General features: G+C 34.4%; 2 protein-coding genes across 2 annotated transcripts in view; both read right to left on the bottom strand.

Moving 5' to 3' along the window:
- Nucleotides 1–390: 390 nt before the first annotated feature.
- LOC132152050 (solute carrier family 15 member 1-like) lies at nt 391–7,911 on the bottom strand. The gene is made up of 23 exons (XM_059560700.1): nt 7,617–7,911; nt 7,384–7,421; nt 7,043–7,127; nt 6,777–6,918; nt 5,900–6,019; nt 5,656–5,755; nt 5,130–5,220; nt 4,931–5,014; nt 4,751–4,833; nt 4,342–4,428; nt 4,160–4,249; nt 4,000–4,044; nt 3,765–3,797; nt 3,537–3,625; nt 3,367–3,448; nt 3,015–3,134; nt 2,667–2,798; nt 2,468–2,514; nt 2,250–2,357; nt 2,031–2,145; nt 1,187–1,324; nt 993–1,100; nt 391–878 (listed from the first exon to the last, which is right to left on the bottom strand). The coding sequence occupies exons 1-23, from the start codon at nt 7,621–7,623 to the stop codon at nt 654–656; spliced, it is 2,169 nt and encodes a 722-aa protein (XP_059416683.1). The 5' UTR covers nt 7,624–7,911; the 3' UTR covers nt 391–653.
- A 1,897-nt stretch (nt 7,912–9,808) lies between these two features.
- The window catches only part of LOC132152054 (dedicator of cytokinesis protein 9-like), a 122,555-nt gene continuing 110,652 nt past the window's right edge, over nt 9,809–21,711 (bottom strand). Inside the window, exons 43-53 of the mRNA XM_059560703.1 lie at nt 21,484–21,699; nt 21,189–21,246; nt 20,402–20,508; nt 18,533–18,655; nt 18,306–18,419; nt 16,092–16,238; nt 14,725–14,935; nt 13,272–13,462; nt 11,423–11,523; nt 11,192–11,330; nt 9,809–10,202 (exon numbers count right to left, since the gene is read on the bottom strand). Coding sequence (XP_059416686.1) covers nt 10,077–10,202; nt 11,192–11,330; nt 11,423–11,523; nt 13,272–13,462; nt 14,725–14,935; nt 16,092–16,238; nt 18,306–18,419; nt 18,533–18,655; nt 20,402–20,508; nt 21,189–21,246; nt 21,484–21,699 — 1,533 coding nt within the window. The 3' untranslated portion in view covers nt 9,809–10,076. The remainder of the gene's footprint in view (nt 10,203–11,191; nt 11,331–11,422; nt 11,524–13,271; nt 13,463–14,724; nt 14,936–16,091; nt 16,239–18,305; nt 18,420–18,532; nt 18,656–20,401; nt 20,509–21,188; nt 21,247–21,483; nt 21,700–21,711) is intronic.

Here is a 21,711-nt window from a genome sequence, read left to right as displayed (position 1 = left end):
TGCTAAAACTATGGTCAAAATTAATTACTTCAAAGAAAACTTTACAATACTTTGTCTTACCCATTACTTGGTGTAGATGAATGGCTATTAATACAAATTATTTAGAGGCACTTTAGAAAGTTTTCTGAAAGATCCACTTCACAATTACACAAACAGGACTGTGCTGCTTGAAGTACAAGAGGGAAATAGCATTCAAAATCGATTTAATAGCAGTGTGATGATGTACTTCCACTCTTTAGTTTCCATTTAAACTGGTTTTTCATTATAATGGTAAATTGCATTTTCCATAAAAGAGCGTCACTTGCTCTTTTTTTTTATTCACTTATCTATTTATTGATATTAACACTTATAAATAACCCCCCCCCCCCCACACACACACACACAAAAAGCACCAACGCACAGCCACTTTAATGCTGATCTTAACCATATATGCTCTTTGAAACTACCAAACCTTCTGCCCATGATTGTCAGCCCAAAACACACCATTCGATCTCAAGTAGAATTGGCTTTTCTTGGGCTGATCTTTGCTACTGCATAATAAATCCCAAGCCCAGCTTTGATAAAAAAGAATGGTGAATCAGTTCTTCAGTCAATAGGAAAGGGAACACCAGCACTTTCAAACCACAGATCAAGAGAAAAAAGAAGCAATGTATCTAGATCTTCGTTTGCTTGACGTCCATGCTATTTATCTCGTTGTTTACGTATGCCAAATTGTCTTTCGTCATCATTTCAAGCCCTTTCTTCTTATCTTCTGGCTTGAGCTCCATAAATTTAGCCTCAATTTCCGCCGGGTCAATGTAGGTGTAGAAGTAAGCCATGACCGCAAAGACGATACTGACGGCCACCAGGAGACACGCGAACAGCACGTATTCTGCCCACTACAGTGATACATACACACAGATGAGCTCGTACCAATGTGGATACCAACTGTAAGTGACATTTGAATAGGATTTGGTAAAAAAAAAAAAAAAAGAGCAGTTCCAGTGGTATACCTGATCTGGAAGTGAGCCTGCCTCAGCCACAATGAGCACGATGATATTTCCCACTGCAACAGTCAACAGCCAACCAGCTTGGAGGACTGACTTCATATTGCTTGGTGCCTAAAAGATAAGACATTATGAGACAATTTAAATAAAGGGTTAATTCGAATTTTTCTGAATGTCACGTTCCAGAGAGCACACCATACCTGTGAATAGGAGAAGTCCAGGCCGGTGACAGAGAAGACCACTTCTCCGCAGGTCATCATAAAGTACTGTATAATCTGCCAGGCCATGTGGATGCCGTTCGGTTCAATATCCTGTATTGCTTTGATGTGCTCTGTACACTGCACACACATTCAGACAGAATTCAACTTTTGAGAAGGGTAACAAACCAAACCATTGCTAGATTGACTAGAAATGATTTAAACACAACTCATTTCGTGGTCTCAAAAGATCCAAGACTCCAGGATACATTTATCCAAAAATGTAAAAAAATAAAAATATATATATATATAAATATATATATATATATATATATATTTGACTTTAGTTTACCTCTTGCCTGTTTAAATTAAGTCTAATTAAGTCATCCTGCAGCCATCTCATACATTTGCTGAGGCCCCCTAGTGGGCCCCTGCATGACAACTAATGGTTTAAATGGATAGTTCAACCGAAATGAAAATTATTTTCATATACTTAACCTCATATCAAATCAAACCTATATAACATACTTTCTTCTTAGGAACACAAGTGATGATATAAAAAAAAAAAAAATAATTTTAAAAAATAATCTATTTTTAGCTCCATACAATGAGAGTCAGTGGTATCCAGTGTTGTTCTGGACACAGATGACTTCCATTCTATGGCTCAAAATAGTTGAAACATTTAAATATATTCTTTTGAGTTCTGCAGATGGAATTAAGTGCATACAGGTTTGGAAAAAAATCATGGGGCAAGTAAAAGATGAGCATATAGGATGATCTATTTCTAGTTCTAACTATTCCTAATAGTGTTGTTACTATTATCTGTGACTGTAAGAACAAGACTTACAGATTCTCCAAAAGTAAAGGTGCTTGGGATCAGGACTGTGTAGGAGCTTCCGAAGCCCAGCTGCAGGATGTAGTGGCACGTCTGTCCTTCTTCGTTCACAATAGAAAAATTAGCTCTGGGAAGGGAGATATCAGATCAGTGTAGAAAAGCATGTATTTTCATCATTTATCATGTAGATGTATAGCTATATCTATATGTAATACAAAACAAAACACATACTTGCCGTGGGTCACAATGAGGTAGTCTGATGCTTGTAAGTGAGCGATGGAACCCAGATGATCAGACTTTATGGAGAAGTTCAGATGAGAACTAAAGCCATTCACAAACCTACAACATATATTTTATATTAATGAATTTGAATATGCATTTTATTTTCAAAACATATCTTTCAATAGAATTTGAAAGGAATATTAAAAAAAGTTCAGAAATGCACTAACCTGATCGCATTCATGCCTTGATTGGGCTTCTCAGTTATGTCGTTGAGCTGTAAATGAAACAAATCATCAGAAAATTCACACTCAATGTTACAGTTATGTATTCTCATGACATTAATGTTACCAAAATAATTGGCACATTTATTTAAGATATTGAATTAAATACCAAGATTGTAAAAAATAATAATAATGTAGCACTCACAATATTTTGCATTCCGTTAGCATTTATCAAAACTGTTTGCCTTGTTTCCTTCCGGAACAAATCTGTAAAGTTTCTTCCTCCAACAGAGACCATCACATTCATAGTGTCCAGTGTCATATAATTATTAGAGGACTGGGGGAGCAAAACAACATCAAAGAATTAGTGAGATAATTACGAAAAGTTTACATACAGCACATGTGGATAATGTTTCCTCAACTACAAGTATGTTGATGTCCCAGGGATCGATTCCTATTCTTAAATTAATATATTTCAAGTTATTTTCCATTAATTCTGTTTGTCCAACAAAAACAGTTTGATTAAGTTTGATGTGCCATTGTGCAAACTTACATCAAAACTAGGAACAACAAACGGTTCTTGCCCCTCCACTATAACAGGCACTGATGTGTTCTCCAAGTTCAGGAACTTAACCTGGGTTTGAGAGCTTGATGGGAAGTTGGGGACTGTTTGCTGTTGGATTAAAAGACATGTCAGAAACTTACTATTGATTTTCTTTGCTGAAAATGTACAGTAGTATATCAAATGCATTGTGATGATTATTATACCAGAAAGCTAAGGGCATAAATTAAGCCAATAAGCATGCTGTACCAATAACAACCTTCAATCTAAATAAAGCATCAGGTTTTGTTTCTTAGACATCATTGCAATGAATCTGCTAGACTGGAAGGTATCTGTTACTCACGTCAATTTGAATCTGCAAAAGAGCAGCAGCCACAAATGCTAACGCGGCCAGCACCATACCAACAGTCATCCTCCGCAGGGGCCTGGAAATCACCACACACACAAAATCACAGTCAAATAAAGTGTCTCATAATAACAAAGACAATTTAATAAAAGTTATCCAGTGCTTACGTGAAGTTTAGACCACACTTCTTGATAAGTGGATACACTGCAGAGTCCATTATCGGCACCATTATCACAATCAGTATAGGGTTCACAATCTGCACCAGAACACAAATAATGAGCACACATTCACTATATGTACACTTCAATGTACAATCAAAGATTGTCCTGATCATTTCATATCCTGGTAAACATAGTAAACCACAAAACAAACTGTTTAGCATAAATCAGTCTCACCTGCATCTGATCTGGCTGAATTATAAACGCTCCCTATGATGAGAGAAAGAAAGAAGGAATATAGCATATAAAATATGACAACATAATTGTACTGATATATATATATATATATATATATATATATATATATATATATATATATATATATATATATATATATATATATATATATATATATGCATTTTGTAGTTTTCTGTAAAAAAGCTGAAAATGCATGTTTTGTTTTTTTACTTACAAAGTTACCATCCATAGTAGTGGCCTGAAGAGTCCAACGGGAGCCCTGGAAAGACAACAAAACTCTAATTTAACATCAAGCCAAAAAACAGACGAGTGTTTGTGCAAGATTGTATATTTGATTATGGCCTCGTGTAGCATCATTGAGTTTTTACACTGACCTGCTGGTCAAACAAGGCCCAGAACATTGGCAGAGGGATATAGAGGAACAGAACCTTCAACACCATCTTCACCTGAGCAATCAGGAGTTTCTGTAAAAAGACAGAGTCTGTGTGAACTTCTTACAGCACTGAAGACTTAATTGGTGCATGCTGTGTAGATTTTTTTACTTTATGTAACATACATCATATTTCTCTTCTGCCCAGTCCATCCAGTGCTCTCTCTTGGGGTATTGCTTACTGCGGTGATTGAAACGGTTACTAACTGCAAACTGTAGTAGAGAAAAGACAGGGATCATGCATTTAGACTTTCCCACATGACTTGATGTTATCCTAGCAGGCACCTTGATCTCAATTCAATGTCAAACATTAGTCAAGACTTGATCAAGATGCTGTGACATCATTTTAAATTTAGTTTTGATGTCTTTTCAACATCAGTGGCATATTAGAATTACATATGATTACTGATTATTTATCAAATATGCAAGTTACACTATCTTTTAATGGAAAGTGAACTGTAAATGAAGAGTCTCATTTTATGTCTCCATTTTTCCACAAACGTAATATGATTTATTTAGTTTTTGGTGCTCTTACTCCAATGCAATTTATGACTTGCAGCAGGATGTTGCCTTTAGGGGATTCCATAATGTACATGCTGTGGCCTGCAATGAACACAACTGCAGAGAGAAGTATAACCTCAGTCGATCAAGTGGTCATAAAAGGTATTGCACATGTCAAAATAAATACAAGTAGACCAAAGCTGCCTTAACTTACTGAGGGCAACCACCATGAGAGCTGCAGGGACCCCAAAAGCCAGCGGGAAACAACTTTGTTTTGAATAGATACCACACTCTTGAGCTGAACAAACGTAACAAATACACACAAAGACAAGACCATAAGTGTACTTACCAATCTACCATGCATTTAACAACAAATGTGAAAAATGCTATTCGTATGGTAACAAAATACACACCTCTCAGGATGGGTGTGATGAGAGTGGAGAGAAGACTGCCAGCGTTAATGGACAGATAAAATATGGAAAAGAAAGTACTTCTTTGTTTTTCCTAAAAAAAAAACAATTCTTACTTTAATTTATATACACTACCATTCAAACGTTTGCTGCTTAATATTTTAGCAGTTTGCACTAGCTGAAAGCTTGAAAATTTGTATACAAAAAACAAATACTAATGTTACAATGCTGACATATAATAGATACATTAACATTCCTCACATTGTGACATTCAGCCTAGAACATGCACATTTCACACTTTGACCACTGGCCTTTAGACTTCATATCCAGGTGGCAGTGGTGGAGGAGGTGACAAATCACTTTGTGTTAATCTCAAACACTCAATATCAGAGACTTAACCTTGAGCTGATAACAGCTGATTTACACACACTAAAATGTGCTGACGTGTTTGGATTAAGTTCATCTTCTTTAATAGGATGTGTGTTTAAATGAGTGTGTGTGTGTGTGTGTGTGTGTATAAGGGTCTTGCCTGATGTTCTTCAAACTGATCTCCTCCAAACGCTGCCACACAGGGTTTAATACCTCCAGTTCCCAAAGCAATGAGGATGAGTCCCAGCATGGACATAGCACTGAAATAAAAGAGAGGGAATTTAAATTCACACCAAATAATAAATGATAATGAGCATGCTTCTTTTAATTCAGAAGGTTATTTGGGTAATGTTTACGATAATATAAAAATGTAATGATATAGCAGATCCTAAGCGATCACTCACGTATGGAATGTCATGTTGTCAGGTGTACCATCTTTGTTGGTATCTGTGATGTCGTGTATGGCACTGATTGCCATGATCACCTGGCCAATGGTGTACACTATAGACAGATACACGATAGTCCTGGGGAAAGTGGAGAATGGAGGTAATGTTTATACCCACATCAATTCTAGTAGAAATAAATTAATAATCTAATGTTAATCTAATAAAGTATTTTGACGGTGTACTGGGGTCCGGTGACCACCATGAGGCCACAAGGGGGTGTTAGGGGTCCAAGTAAATTTTCAGGGACCAATATTTATTGTGAAGAGAGAAAATTTAGTTATTATTAATCATCTTCCATTTATGATGCTTTATCTAGATATTTTAATAATTGTTTTAAAAAAACTGTGAATAACTGAATTTAAAAAAAAAATAATAATTATTGATTTACCTCAAAATGGGTTTTAAAATATGCATACTACCCTATAAAATTTTGGAGTCTGAAAATGTTTTAATGTTTTGAAATAAAGTTGCCTATGCTAATTTATGTGATAAAAAATACAGTAAATAATATTGTAAAGATGGTTGCAATTTAAAATAACTGCTTTAAATAAATGTAATTTATTCCGGTTATGTCAAAGCGGAATTTTCAGCAGCCATTACTCCCTCCAATCTTCAGTTTTACATATTCTATTCTAATATGCTGATTTGCTGCTCAAGAAACATTATTATCAAAGCACTATGGTTCCTTTTTTTGAAAGGTTTTGATATTGTAGGAAAGGGTACCATCATAGTTAGGGATCCTTAGAATCAAAAAATGTGAAATTCACTGACTTTACAGTATTCCTAGTATGGTTAGTATGGTAGAATGTTATATTTTCCAAGTCCTAAAACTCACTTGAACTTGCCCAGCCATGAGTCTGCAATGATGGCCCCCAGGATAGGTGTTAGGTAGCACAGAGCCACGAACGTGTGGTAGATGGTTGTGGACAAATCATTGTCCCAACCGATAAAATACTTGAAGTACAGCACAAGCACCGCTGCAAAACAGAGATAGGAGATACACAGCATAAGATGAGTGGAAAGAGAAAAGAGACTACGCTGTGTGAAATTATATAAAAGTTCACATTATTTCATTTGTGTACAGTATGTGTTTGGTCTCACCTTTCATGCCATAGTAGGAGAATCGCTCACAGAACTCATTCACCACAATGAAAAATATACTGATAGGATATCCCAAGCAACTTGGCTACAACAAAAAAACAAAAACAAATCACAGCTCAATTAAAATATTTTAATTAATATATATTTAAAGTTATTTAATAATAACATGTACTTTTATTAGAATTCTATATTTTCGTATTTACTATTAAAAAACACTGCTTAAATGTGTTGACATGAATTGTACAATAACTTATTACATTTAATCAAATAAAAATACTGATTCTGTAAAAAAGTAATTCTGTGAGTTACTAGCATTACTGATCAGATTTTAAAAGTCTTACCCTATTCTTGGTCTTCTTTGTATTTCTCTCCTCGTTGTCTGCAAAAATGAAATGCCATTAAAAAATCTCTAATATGGATTCAGTTTGAACTTACTAAATGCTATTTCAAATGTCTTCACACTATATTTATGGACAGAGTGTTCATTGCCATTTAAGCAAAGAATACACACATTCAATCTATAGGTACAAACCAAAAGTTAACATAGATGATTATTATTATAAGGTTTACTCACCTGCCATGATGACTGCTTTGACTGAGGCTGCCTTCTAGTCCTCTTGTTAAGAATATCCTTTAGTTTAGAGATGCAGACTCACACTCACTAACACACACACTGTCTGGGACAGGCAAAGCTGTACTCTGAAGGAGACAGGTAACAGGGTTTTATAGACTCTGAACAATAAAATGTACCCTTGGCCAACCCCACTGGTTTAAAATGAGATTGACGTAGATGTTAATGGCAGTATTTGTGGCTGTGTGTGTGTGTGTTTGAGTGGGAGGAGGCAAATGAGGAGCAGTTTAGTTATTTATGGTTGTCTTATCAATTTATACAGAAAATAAAACGATATGAACATTTGGCCTTTGTAATAAGATAAGGCAAGTTAATAAGTAATTCATATACTATTTATTTCATTCCAAATAATAAATACAATAAAATATATAGAACAGTGCAAACTGTCATTGTTTTCCTATGCACATAAAAAAATCAAAATCAAAAAGCAAATCAATTTATTCTTATATTTGTCCTTGAAAGTTTTTAAAAACTATTTCAAGTCACTTAAGTACAGTTTTCTGGTAGGGTAGATAAAATCCTACAAAATCTTTAAATATGAATTATGTTGAATGGTAGATGGAGGATGAATTAATATAATAAATAATTAACTCATGGAGCTGAAAATGCTGTCTGAAAGAATGTAGATTAGATATGCTAGATAATCCTGGCACTTCAAAACATTGCCAACGCATCATATGACTCTCCTAAATAACCCTAATAATGCAATTTATTTCCCTGGTACAACCCCATGACACAAACAAATGCAGCAAATGAGTGAATAAATATATATATATATATATATATACACACACACACACACACACACATTATAAGATTTACTGACTGTGAAGTCCAAGGTATGTGAACAACACTTTCACAGAGCACATCTTCAACTTTTATACAAGGTTAAAATGGCTTACTTAGGATGAAAAGCTGAAGATAACATGGACTTGAAGTTAGTAGAGGTGTAATTCACTGGACGAGAGAGGTAAACAAACTGCCCTCATCCAAACAGAGATGTTTCTGCAATACAATGGCGACAGTGCAGTGGTGGAGGGGGGCAGGGGCAGAACGCCGAGAGCAAGTGTGTGTGTAGATTGAGAGCAAGTCAGCAGGTTTCATTCAGAACGTACTTTAAAAACAAAATTGAATTTATACTGCTTCAATATGGTATATTTCTTCTAAACCATATATAGCGTATATATAGGGTGCATTAAAAGTGGCAGCAATCAGATAAGAGAGAATAATTGATGGGCGGTATGTTTTTGCAATCGGGCTAAAGGCCTCATAATCTGGTGTAATTTGAAAAAAGTATGGTAGGGCATAGATTATACATTAAAAAGACCATAAATATTATATAGACGAGAAAACTAAATCAGATTTCACAGACATTTATAAGGATCTTGTTTTTATAAATAATAAAGTTCACAATAGTAGAGATAAAGTCTGTTTAAGGGAAGCAACTGATAAGAACGAAAACCACATGAAAACTGATGTAAGATAATACATTTTATTCAGAGGTTTTAGGGACATTAATATATTTCTGGAACAGATTCTATTAAATAAAAATACCCCCCATATCTAACCCCCGATATAAAACAATTTACATTTAAACAAACCTAAATGGTTATAAAAATCCTTGTGTTTATCTCTTTTGTCCATATATATTTATATTTCACATCTAGCCTTCTCACTTTGGCAAGAGATCTTCAGGAACCAAAACAGGACAAAGAAAGAGAATTATTGCACTCCGCTAAAAAGAAACGGCTAATTGTTTCTTGGCTTAGAAACAAAAAACAAAAAAACACAAAACAAAACAAAACAAAAACGAGGGGAAAAAATTTTAGAAATTAAAGTGTGGGCTAAAAAGCTTGAGTGGCTCAGGTGATCATGGGTATTTTGTACAGTAAATCTCAAACTTCCTGCAACACTAAAGCACAGTTATATTCTCTTCAATACAACTCAATGGACAGCAGCTGCCTCAGACACAGGAAGTGATGTCACAGCCTCTCTATCAGAACAGAGCAGCAAAAAACATACAGAATTGGGGAATACAATTGCATTATAATTGAGGAATGTGAAAGTAAAAAGGCAGATTTTTCAAGGTGTTTTGGTTATGAAAGAAATAAAAGCGCTAGTCTCCACAGAAAACACCTGTGAACAGGGAGTTGATGAGAGAAGAACAAGCGTTCCCTCTTTCAATTACACAAGTCACATGGGAATAGTATCTGGACATTCCAAAGACCGGACACACCTTCTCTATCCCAGAGTCCTGGATGCTGATTGATGAATGATTCATTCAGGAGTGTCGGACAATGAAATTCCATTTTTTACTTGTTCTTTCGCTTTTGATGCTTTTCAGGCTGTCTGGCCGTCTCTCTGGCTCGGGCAGGGTCAGAGGTTTAAGGCCAGGGGTGAGAGTCACACAGTGGAGGCAGAGCTAGGCATGCCATGCAGGGTGGTGCTGCTGGGCATGCCACTGATGACACTGAAAATATGCAGCGAATCTGAAAGAGAGCTCTTGGTTCTGCCTTCCACAGTGGAGATCTGATAAAGAGGAAGAGTGCAGAGTGAGAAAGAAAAGATCAAACTGACTCTTAAATTGTACTTTATTGTTTTGAATGTATGATAAATTGTATGCATTATTACCATCCGATCTACAGAGGCCAGCACAACAGAAAGAGAGAATGAGAATCATGAATATTAAACATGAAACAAACTTGAACCAAACACCTACAAGTGTATATACACTGGCGACCAAAAAATTTGAATTACAATTTTTGCATGTTTTTGAAAGAAGTCTCTTATGTTCACGAAGGCTGCATTTATTTGATAAAAAATATTAAAAACAGTAATATTATGAAATATTACAGTTTAAAGTAACAGTGTATTATTATTATGTGAATGTATTTTAAAATGTAATTTATTCTTAAATTCTCATAAACTGATTTGGTGCTCAAGAAGCATTTTTTATTTTAATCAACGATGAAAATTGTTTTTGTTGCTTAATATTTTTATGGAAACCATGACACATTACTATTTTTTTTTCCATTAAAAAACAAATAAATAATAATATAGAATGACAATAAAGACATTTGTAATGTTACCAAAAAAAAAAAATCGATTTAAAAAATGCTGTTGGTGAACTGTCAAAGAATCCTGAAAAACAGTTTCCACAAAAAGATGAAATATTAGGCAGAAAAAACTTTTCAACATTGGTAATAATAAGAACTATTATTAATAATTCGGCACTAAATCAGGATATTAGGACTATTTCTGAAGGATGTAATGGCTGCTGAAAATGTAGCTTTGTCATCACAGGAATAAATTACATTTTAAAATACACTCAAATGAAAAACAGTTATCTGTCACTGTTTTTACTATATTTTTAATTCAGTAAATGCAGCCTGTGTGAGACGACTTTTAAAGGCATTTAAAAATGTTAATTATTCCAATCTTTTGCCAAAATAGACTACTGTTTTTTGTAATGTTTCTACTGGCATAAGGAAACAAGATGTGCCACTGTGTATGGTTACCTGTTCATGCATGATGTGTGAAAGCTCTCTGGCCAGATCTTTGTAACTGGCTTTCATCTCATCATGATATTCCTGTTGGTCCTCCTTAATCAGCCTTTCATTCACAGCTAGAGCCTGTCCACATGCCTCAACAAACTGCCTGCATACAAAAACACCATATACACACACAGAATAAGAAAGCAGGCGCAGATGAATAGATTTTGGAAAGCATTTCAAATGGTGTTTAAATACCTGAAGACCTCTTTAAGCTGTTTGACTTTGTTATCTGGATATTTTTTGGCGAAGGCATCATCAAGGAAAGCTCTGGCATATGCAAGTGGCCCAGCATTGACCTGAAGAGAAAGAAGTATTTTGGGGAAAAAGTCATTTACAATCATTTTGTGTGATATAATGGCAAAAGTGTATTTGGGGGGAAGGTTTGTTGTTCTTCTGAGAGTGAAATGGCTTTAAAAGTCTTTAAAATGTAAAATACAAGGAAGAAAGAAACTAAATTACATCTTAACTGAAATTTAAACATGTCAAACTTGGCGTGAATGTGTGTGTGATTCAATGGAGTTGCTTTGTTTCAATACCTAGTGGGGCACTTTATTGTCTGCTCTCTATTGACAGTGATTTTATTGTTAGATGTCATCAAGTGGTTGTATTATTAATCTATAGAATCACTATTTTTAAATATAGTATATGTAAGTATAGTTTTTTACAATTATATAGTATCGTTTCAAAGTTTGGGGTTTAATAGATTTACAAGAATACAGTAAAAATAGTTATATTGTGAAATATTATTACAATTCAAAATAGATGATTTCTATTTGAATTAGTGCTGTCAAACTATTAATCTTTATTAATCACATCCAAAATAAATATTTTTGTTTACATACTGTAATATATGCATGTGTATGGTGTATTTTTATGTATATATAAATACACATACATGCATGTATATATTTTTAAAAATGTTTTGTTTATGTATAAAATATTTATATTTATAGATCGTAAAAAAATTATATATATATAATTTTTTTTTAAATAAATATACATGTATGTTTGTGTATTTATATATACATAATAAATACACACAGTACACACATATATATGTTAAAGTATGTAAACAACTTTTATTTACAAAAACTTTTATTTTGGATAAGATTAATGGTGATTAAACATTCAACAGAACTAATTTGAATATATTTTAAAATGTAATTTATTGTTGTGATGGCAAAGTTTAATTTTCAGCAGCCATCACTCCAGTCGTCAGTGTCACATGATCCTTAGGAAATCAGTCCAATACACTGATTTGGTGTCCAGAAATAATTTTGTATTATTAACAATCATTTTTTGTTGAAACCATGGTACATTTTATCTCAGGATTCTTTGATTAATTGAAGAATAAAAAAACAACAATAGATTCAAAAGAAACTTTTTAAAATTAAATCACGAGTGTCTTTACTCTTATCCATGCATAATATAAAGCATTCTTTCAAAAAGAAAAGAAAATCTTACTGACCCCAAACATTTGAATGTATTGCAAGTTTTTTTAAGTAGCTCTAGAAAATCTGATAAAAAATAGGATGTTTTCCTGGTAAAAAATAAAATGTCACCATGGATCAGTTTTCATGCCACTTGATTTATTTTATTTTATCCTTTAATTATTTTCAACCTTAAAATATTATATTATATAATGATTTTATAAACATACAAAGCATTTAGAAATATTGAATGAAATATTAATTATAACGGAACATTTTGATTGAAATAAACTTTTCTATTGATAATTTTAAGTACTGAATACAATTTCTTTATAATTAACATTTTTCAGAACTTTCTCACAACAGATCTTGTGTCAATATCAATTAATTTTTTCATTAAGCTCATTGGAGTGCATTCTGGGATTAAATGGGATGTTGCTTTGCCTGAACAAAACCTAAACACAGAATAACTTTTTTATTGTTAACATTGCTTGTTTTTTGTCAAGGGCTCTACATCATGATGCCTAAAATGTTGGCTAGGTTGCTTTTGTAACAGACCAATGAAGAGTTTATATGTGTCTCACACTCACACACACACACACACACACACACACCTGTACACTAATGCTTCCCTGCAGCTTAAGTTGCAGGTGGATCATGTCAACTTCACTGGTTGCACAGAGGGCTCTGAGTTCTGCCACCTTCCCGCTCATCTCATCTATGGCCACCTCGATGGGACTAAGGTCTGTGTGGTGCTGATACATCACTGCTATTCGCTTCTTTACATATGGGAAACAGTGTGTAGCTGAAACAGAGAAATTGGAAAAGAAAGAGCACATAGACATTAAGCGAATGCAGTACTACGTTTCGAGAAGGAGTGGCAATAGAAGAACAAACACATTAGGGTCCCAGCTGAAATCTACTCATGTCTGTAAAGTAATCAGGATTTATATTGCGTGCAGATGGCACACCTCGAAACTGTGAAAAGTGGTTTATTTAGAACACACTCTCTAAGAAGGTCATTCTGCCTCAGTGGCCAGATCTGATCTGAAAGTTTATCAGACGATGAAGATCAGTGTTCAACTTTGAAATTTCCTGGTTTCTTTTATAACACTAAACAACACTTAACTTGAGATAAAGACTTTGATTAATTGTTTTTGAAAAGATCATGGTGTACAGTGTTAATACAGGAAGTACTCACTTAAATGTGATCATTAAAGATTAGTGTTCAGAGAATAGCTGGGTAAATAAATGTATTATACCATATAGAGGCCATATAGAGGCCTTTTTCTTTGAAAAATAAATTGACAAAAAATTATAGTAAAGAATAAAGCTATTCATCACTACTGAGATTTGATTGCTAATATAAGCACCAAAATTAATTTCAACAGGGATATAAAAAGGAATGATTCTGAACACCACTCCAGCATATTAGAATAATTTCTGAAGGATCATGTGACACTGAAGGCTGGATTACTGAGTGTTTCAAAGAAATAAATAATTTTTTTATATAATAAAATAGAAAACAGTTGTTTTACATTTTAAAAATATATATAACATTATATGTGAATCCTGAATATAAATATATATACACACACACACATCTGAAAATAATGAATACATACAGTATCGTGGCTCAAAGAGCTTTCAAATCAAATTTGGAGAAAAAAAATTCCAGTTTCCAACTTTAAATAGTGTGTTTTAAAATTAATTATGAAAATATATTATCAGGCTTGCCTGCCTAATAAAACATTAAACTCTTTGCTAAACCATGTTAATTCTTACTGATCTGGTTGCAGTTTCTTTTTCAGATGTACTGTACTTGCTGTCACTGTACTTTTAGCATGGCTGAGCACGGTTAGCTAACCATGCTAAAATGGAAATGCAGCTGGAACTATTTCTCACCATGATCAGAACCGTTCGGCCAGATGGCAAAAAATGACATGAAGGTTTTATTGTAAACGAGGTTTTGTGGTCTAAAAACAGAAATCTACATGTTCACTTCTTTTGTTATATGTATTCTTTGTATTCACAACAGTAACTGTGATAGTGATAGTGATCACTCACTGGTGAGCACCGTCCTTCGTTTACACTGTTCCTCGACCCCGCCGTGCCTCTTCCCTGACTCTGTGAATGGCGTCTCAAACACAAAACGGCGAATGTTGTGGCTTCTCTCAAAGTCAGTTTTCCTCTCTTCCAGCTCCTTTTCCTCTAGATACGGTGTCACGTGTGTCACCTGGATGTAGGCAAACTTTGCCTCCAGATCTTTAGGGTTCACCTGAGACAGATGAGATGTGATATACAACAGTGGGAGGAGACCAGTAAAATGCTGATAAAACATGAATAAACAGAATTCTTGTCTGTAAGTGCACTGGGGTCAAGGTGTGACTGGAAAATCCACATATCAGGAGGTCTGTTGTCAAAACTGATCGCATCTATGGTGTAATACTCTTCTTGTAAGTGTATGTGTGTGTGTGTTTGTGTATGCACTGTAAAACTTATTCTAGGATCAAGTAGATAATCATGATACATCTTTTCTATAATTCTATTTAAGATATACTCCAACAAGCATAGCAGGTGACCTGGATTCATTTTTAGTGCAAATAAACATACACTTAAATTTAACAGCAAAAAAGTACTTAATATGCTAACATAATTTGATTGGTTGCCAGTTTCATTTACACTGAAATTAAACACTGTTGCCTTGTAATGTCATGATGAGTTTGTTCCATACAAAATTTATGAAGTTGTTTAACTTGTTGTTATTAATATATTCTATATGTTGTATTTCATGCATTTTTGTCTGACGAGTGTTTGCGTGATGAGCATTCGTCACATCACATGGTGCTATTGTCAACAAGCACTTTGCTCTCTATGACATAAGCATTTGTCATAGAAATGTACATTGGATAAGGGGTTTTCAAATATTTAAAGGGAACTGACTCTCAAATATGTCATATTTTGCTTTAGTTTTTAAGAACTTTTCTGCATGAATGGATACAACACAACTGTACTGAACAACTTGTTGCATTTTTTTTTTTTACTTGGGTGATAACAACTTGACAATGTAAGCCATTCAAAAATGTGTCCTTCATTTTTAAAGCGATTCTCTACAAAAAAAATTACATTCATTCTTTGGCATTCAAATGGCAAAGAATTTTGGGATGCAATAAACATTTGGGCCGACTGACTTCAATTGTACGAGATTAGTAATTTGTAATTAGTAATGTATTTCTCAAAAGTAAGCAGTTTTAAAACAACAAGAGGTTGAGTAAATGATGACCACTTTTTTATAACTATCACTTTAAGTTCTATAAACAACTAATTTAAAGTGTACATGTGTGTAAGTGTAATCTGTGCACGTGTGTTCAGATTATACATGATTGTCTGGGCTTTTTACCTAGTCATAGAATACTGATGAAATATTTTCTCACCCTTCCAGAGTCCTGGATCATTTTGACATTCTCTTTGCCAAATTTGTCTGAGTAAAGTTTGAGGAGACGCTGGGAAATCTCTGAGAGAGGAGTGAATTTTGGTTCTTTATAGATATATTCCTTTCCATCCTCATCTTCAAAGAAACCCTGAAACAAACAACATTTCAATCACAATTTGTGTGAAATATTAATACGCTGTTAGTGTTGTTAATGTACAGCCAACAAAATCTGGTTTCAATCCCATATTCAACAAACCTCAACATCATACAGGTGGAAATGAAGAGTTATGGCTGATAAACACACTTTGATATTTAAATTGTCTTAAAAACCTCCAACATATTCAGGATTTCAAAGTAAACTTAACACACCATGGCAGAGCTCAGATTATCAATATCTTGTCTCCTGCAAATCATAGAATTCACGTTTATCTATATTTAATCAGTGATATATTTTATTCTCTGTAGTCCAACATAGACACTTTTGTGACATCAGCACTTGAGCAGCACACAAAGCTTTCACTGTGTTTTTGTTGAAACAGCTCAAACCATAAAATCTCATGGTTTCTGTGAGGTTAATGTGCACAGCGTATAGCAAAAGAGCTTTCTAAGTGTTGGCTAGCTCATTTTTTATGGTCCAACCCCATTTAAAAATGGCTTCCACAGTAAACAAAGAGTCAGAGTGCTGTCTATATCAAATCGGATGAGGAAATGACAGGATGTACAGATGAGAGGATGTATGCATTTAAAGATTCATGTAGGATGCGAGCAGCACACAGAAAAAATGCTCTTTCTAATCCAAAGGCATTATGCAAGCAGACAAACAAGCAGTTGTTTAGTGAGACTATTATGGTAAAAACAAAACTTGCCTGAGAATGAGTAAGAAACCACAAACACACACAGACAGCTCACAACAACACTTACCGCAGCCTTAGGAAAGAAAAGAGAGCAGAAAAGATTGATTAACCGAGACCCACAATGCTTTACACATGCTTTAAACAAGACTTTGGCTATCATGCAGAGTATATTATCATGCATACAGGAACGTCTCCTCTCCAGTATTAAAGAGGTCACATCATATATTTTAATTATACAATTGTAATTTTAATGTGTGTGATTTTAACAAGTTTGTTTTCTGCCTAAAGCATTCAAAATTAGTTCTTTGGTTACCATTTTTCACCTTCTCTATAAAACCTATCTTGTGTGAACACCAAAAGCGAAGCGAATATTTGCACTGCATTACTCGCGGGATGTTTATTGTCACTTGTGCGAATAAAAACATTACGTGTGCTCTCTTATTGACGTGTCAATAATCTCTTTGCTGATTTGCTGTCTGTCACATGGGTCGTTGTATAAACACACACAAAGATGAAGATGAAGGCAAATAGGTAATATTTAATAAATCCAATGATGATGATTCAGCTGTTCGAACGAATCAATTGAATGAATGATTCTGCTGGCGGATTTAGTTTAATTTTGAATACAGAAATATTAAATTATTTAAATAGATGAATTTATATGCTAAAAATTCAACTAAATCCACCAGCAGGTGGCGGCAAGTCACAGATTTTATCACTGAATCATTCATTCGATTGATTCATTCAAACAGCTGAATCATTCAGGAACAGTAACTGTCTTTATGAACTGATGGAAACACAAAGAGTCCAGACAAATGTGATTGCGACAGCATTATGCAAACTTCCCGCTCAAGTTGAAATTTTGCAACTTGCATGAAATACGCGATTGAGAAAAATATTGCGTGTTCACGGCAATCGCATTGCCCATTGTGAATTCTCGTCTATTGGCATCTTTGCATATGTAATCTGCTTAAGCAAATCATATAATTCACTTTTGGTGTGCTTAAAGAAGACTGTTTCGGGGCAAGTTTACTGATAAACAAATAAGCATTCTTCATGTATAAATGTGGACTCTTATATAATTTTGTGGTGTTTTGATTTTTTTTCTACAGACATCCAATAGTTTCAGCTCCATTTCAATAGATGGTCCCATAGGTCATAATTTTTGGACAGAGGAGGAAGTTTTGAAAAAATAAAAGTCAAAGTATGTTTTCATAATACACCAAAACTTTTCTCAGCTTGATACCTCATGATTTTACCTCTTTAAAATAAAATACAGTTATTTTGTTGCTCAATCTTCAGTCAAAACTGTCTGTGTTAGCTAGACTAGTTGAAACCACTGCACCACCTCATTGTCTTACCTGGCCAAAAAATGCCACTCTGAAGAAGGTCCCTAGAAGCCTCTTTCCAGAATGCATCACTTCCATCACTTTAGTGTAAGCCCGATGTAATGTGTCATACAGGTGGGCCAGTTTCTAGACAAAAGCACAAAAAATACATTCATACTGTCCAAATATTGTACATACTGTATTTCTGGCAAATGTAAATGCTGAATTTCCAATGACACATAAAACGTATGTGTGTGCACCTCAAAGTCTCTGCGTTGTTCATAAATTGGAATTATGAGTTTGTAGATATCTGAAATAAGTTCATAACGCTCAGCTTTCCATAAGCCATCAGCACAAGCTTCCAACAACTCCATCAGCACCTCCTGCAGATATACATGCATATGTAATTACATAGATTAATGTGCAATACTGCATTTCAACATTAATGCATTAATCCAGATACAGCAAACTTATCTTCTCTTAACAAGCTTTGCTACAGACAAAACTGCTGTTCTAACTGGACAAAGTCCAACAGCAGAGATGATCTATTATCACAAGTGTAAGCACTGAACAACATGTAAATGTTACACAAAGAGTTCATTAAACATGCAAACTGATTACTGGTATTCATTATCTCATTATCTGGACTTCCTTTACTAACACACCCACTGGAAAGGGGCAATTGATACTGATTAGATAAGAAATCTTAGAACATTTTCTACCATGGATTATTACTGATGTTATAAAAGAGAGTTTTGAATTCATTCCAGTGCTGATGCAGAAAGAGTGGCAGGATTAAGAGGCTGTGCACAATGTTTGTGGCTATATATTAGGGCTGTAAATCTTTGGGTAGACAGCGTTTCGATTCGATTTACGATTTATAGGTGAAATTTAGAATGGTTCAGTTCAATTCGATTCAATTCAATTCAATTTTGGATTCTTTAAGTGCATTCACAGGATTATTTAAATGTTTCCCCTAAATTCTTTAAATGCTTAGTTAGGGGGCAAATTACACAGCAGCCGTTATGGATAGAGAACCATAGGTAAGAGAAAGAAAAGAAATAACACTTTTGTCCATTGTTGGATGATGGTGTAATGGTGCTTTTGTATGACATGGCATATGTAAATATTTATGTAAGCCAAGATTTAAAAAAAATAGCTTTAAAATATTATGTATAGGTTAACATTTTGGGTGTAGCCCAAACAACTAGGGGCGTAGCTATCATTTCAGAAGTGACAGAAATGTCAAATACAATAATTTTATGTATTATTACAATTGTTCAAAGGAATTATTTTCTTATCTATTACATTGAATTTGCTATAAGAAAATTAAATAAACTGCTGGACAATAATAAAATTTTTTTTCATAATGTCAATTTTATGATTGTTTTATATCCTACAAACAATTATTTACATTTTCGGCACAGAATAAGGTAGAAAATAAAATGTATAGTTTCTGAACTGTAATAAATGATATGTTAATTAGCACTGCATCATTTATAAATGTTATTTATTTATTGTGTTTATTGTTTCAGTTCATTCTGATTTTTAATCAGATTAGCTGCAGATATAGCCTGGCATGTCTTAAGTTCTATAAACGCGAGACCACTTCTCTTTCAGGGCGAAAACGTATTCATCTTATTTTCATAAAATAAAATGCTTTAGTATTTAACTTTTCCTCTCTGTCAGCAAGTGATGATTCTGAAAGGAAACGCTCCTCGATGTCTGTTTGCTAAAGCAACGAATGCTACTTTCATGCATCTGATTATCAGATAAATCTTGCGCTCTTATTTTAAGGTTGTCGTAAATGCTGTGGTTATTTTAACAGTTTCCTTTGTACATTTGGTTCAACAACATTGTTTTATTTATCATTCAATGGAACTGTGCATAGGCTATGCTTTAGACACTTACATTTCTGCTCCATCTATGCAATAAGTACGCAGCTTTCGACTGCTCAGGTAATGTCGTCGGTAAGATGCCGAGAGCCATTGAAAAACTACAGAAAAGTAAAACTACTTCACTTTAGCATTACTGGCCACGTCAGGGTTTGTAATCGATGCATCGATAAAACGAGTGAATCGTTACACCTCTCTATATATAAATGTGATCAGGAGCAAGCTGGTCTGAACCTCATTGAAGTGAACGTCCTGCATGCCCACATCCTCCATCATGGCTGCCTCCTCATCAATGTTGGGTGTGATCACACAAAATGCTGAGCAGCCCTGCCGGAACATTCCTGCCAAGGAGAAGGAATAGTAAGCAGAACAGGTGAAAGCAGGTTCAATAAACTCCAAAACCTTTTTTTTATTTTTTTTATCAGGCATTTGGACACTGGTATGAAGGGAAACTGTGAATGTGAATGTGTTTTTGTGCATACAAGATTTTCTTGACCCTGCATTAATAGTGCTCTTATCACAAATAGAGATTACCTCCTATAAAAGAAATACACAAAGAACTCCCGATTGCAAAATACAGATGAACCTTGAACCAGATGGCTTTATAAATCTGTCTCTGTCTCTGTGTGTGCGTGCATTCAAGCATGGAAAGAAAATTTTAAAGTAACTTTCATCTCAATACTAGAAAAATAATCTAAATTATCAAAGCTTTCAATACACATTTGATGAGCCAGCCAAAAAAAAGCTTTTTTTAAAGATTTATTACATTGACCAAACTTCATATTCATATATGATGAACTGTATCTCATGCATTGTTACTTCTGTTTTTAATGCTTGCTTTTACAAGCCATATTTGTTCAAAATGTAAAGTTCTTTAGATAAATAGATCACAAACTGTGTTCAATAATGCACATATCTACTCTAGGGGGCATATTTTGCCTATTGATTTAAAAAAAGTTAATTTCTGACACCAAACTACATTGCAAACTATATTTACTGTGCCTCCTAGTGGACTCCTCACCTTTCCTCTTCAGGTACTCAGCCACAAGAGCTGCCACATGCACGTAACACATCACTGCCTATAGAAAAAAAAAGCCCTTGATGAAGTCATTGATGTAATGTTATCCACCATTGTTTTACTATATCAGACAAACTGATGCTGAATAAATAGTTAAACTCAAATACTGAGTGAAAAAAGTTTAAAATATAAGTAACAGGATGAGTTTAGCCTAATTCAGTTAATTAAGTTTATTTAGTTTTAGTTTTAGTTTTAAGGACCCCTTAATTTATTAGTTAGCATAACATGGCCAGCTTGCCTCAGACAGATCTCCATTCTTCACATGGATTTTGGCCATACTATCCAGCCAGGTTTTGCGCAGCTCAGGGGTGCTGGTGTAGGATTTGGCCAGGCTGTACTGAAGGTCCACCAGCATCTCTGGGTCTTTTTCATGTTCCTTCATCTGCTCAGTGGCCATCAGTACCGTGCGGATCCGCTTGGTCAGGTCCTTCACATCTGAGGGGAAAGCAGTGTGCTAGAAGAACAG

Source organism: Carassius carassius, chromosome 10, assembly GCF_963082965.1.
Source record: "Carassius carassius chromosome 10, fCarCar2.1, whole genome shotgun sequence".
Classification (NCBI taxonomy): Eukaryota; Metazoa; Chordata; class Actinopteri; order Cypriniformes; family Cyprinidae; genus Carassius; species Carassius carassius.
Note: the sequence above shows the minus strand (reverse complement) of the source record. Positions and strands in the feature narration are given on the sequence as shown.

Bases quoted from the DNA above. Each gene is read 5' to 3' on its own strand.
- LOC132152050 (XM_059560700.1), bottom strand. The intron at 7,128-7,383 runs GTAAGACTTTTA...TTTTTGTTGTAG, and splicing joins CAAAGAAGACCAAGAATAGG to CCAAGTTGCTTGGGATATCC. The intron at 3,798-3,999 runs GTAAGTAAAAAA...CTCTCATCATAG, and splicing joins CTACTATGGATGGTAACTTT to GGAGCGTTTATAATTCAGCC.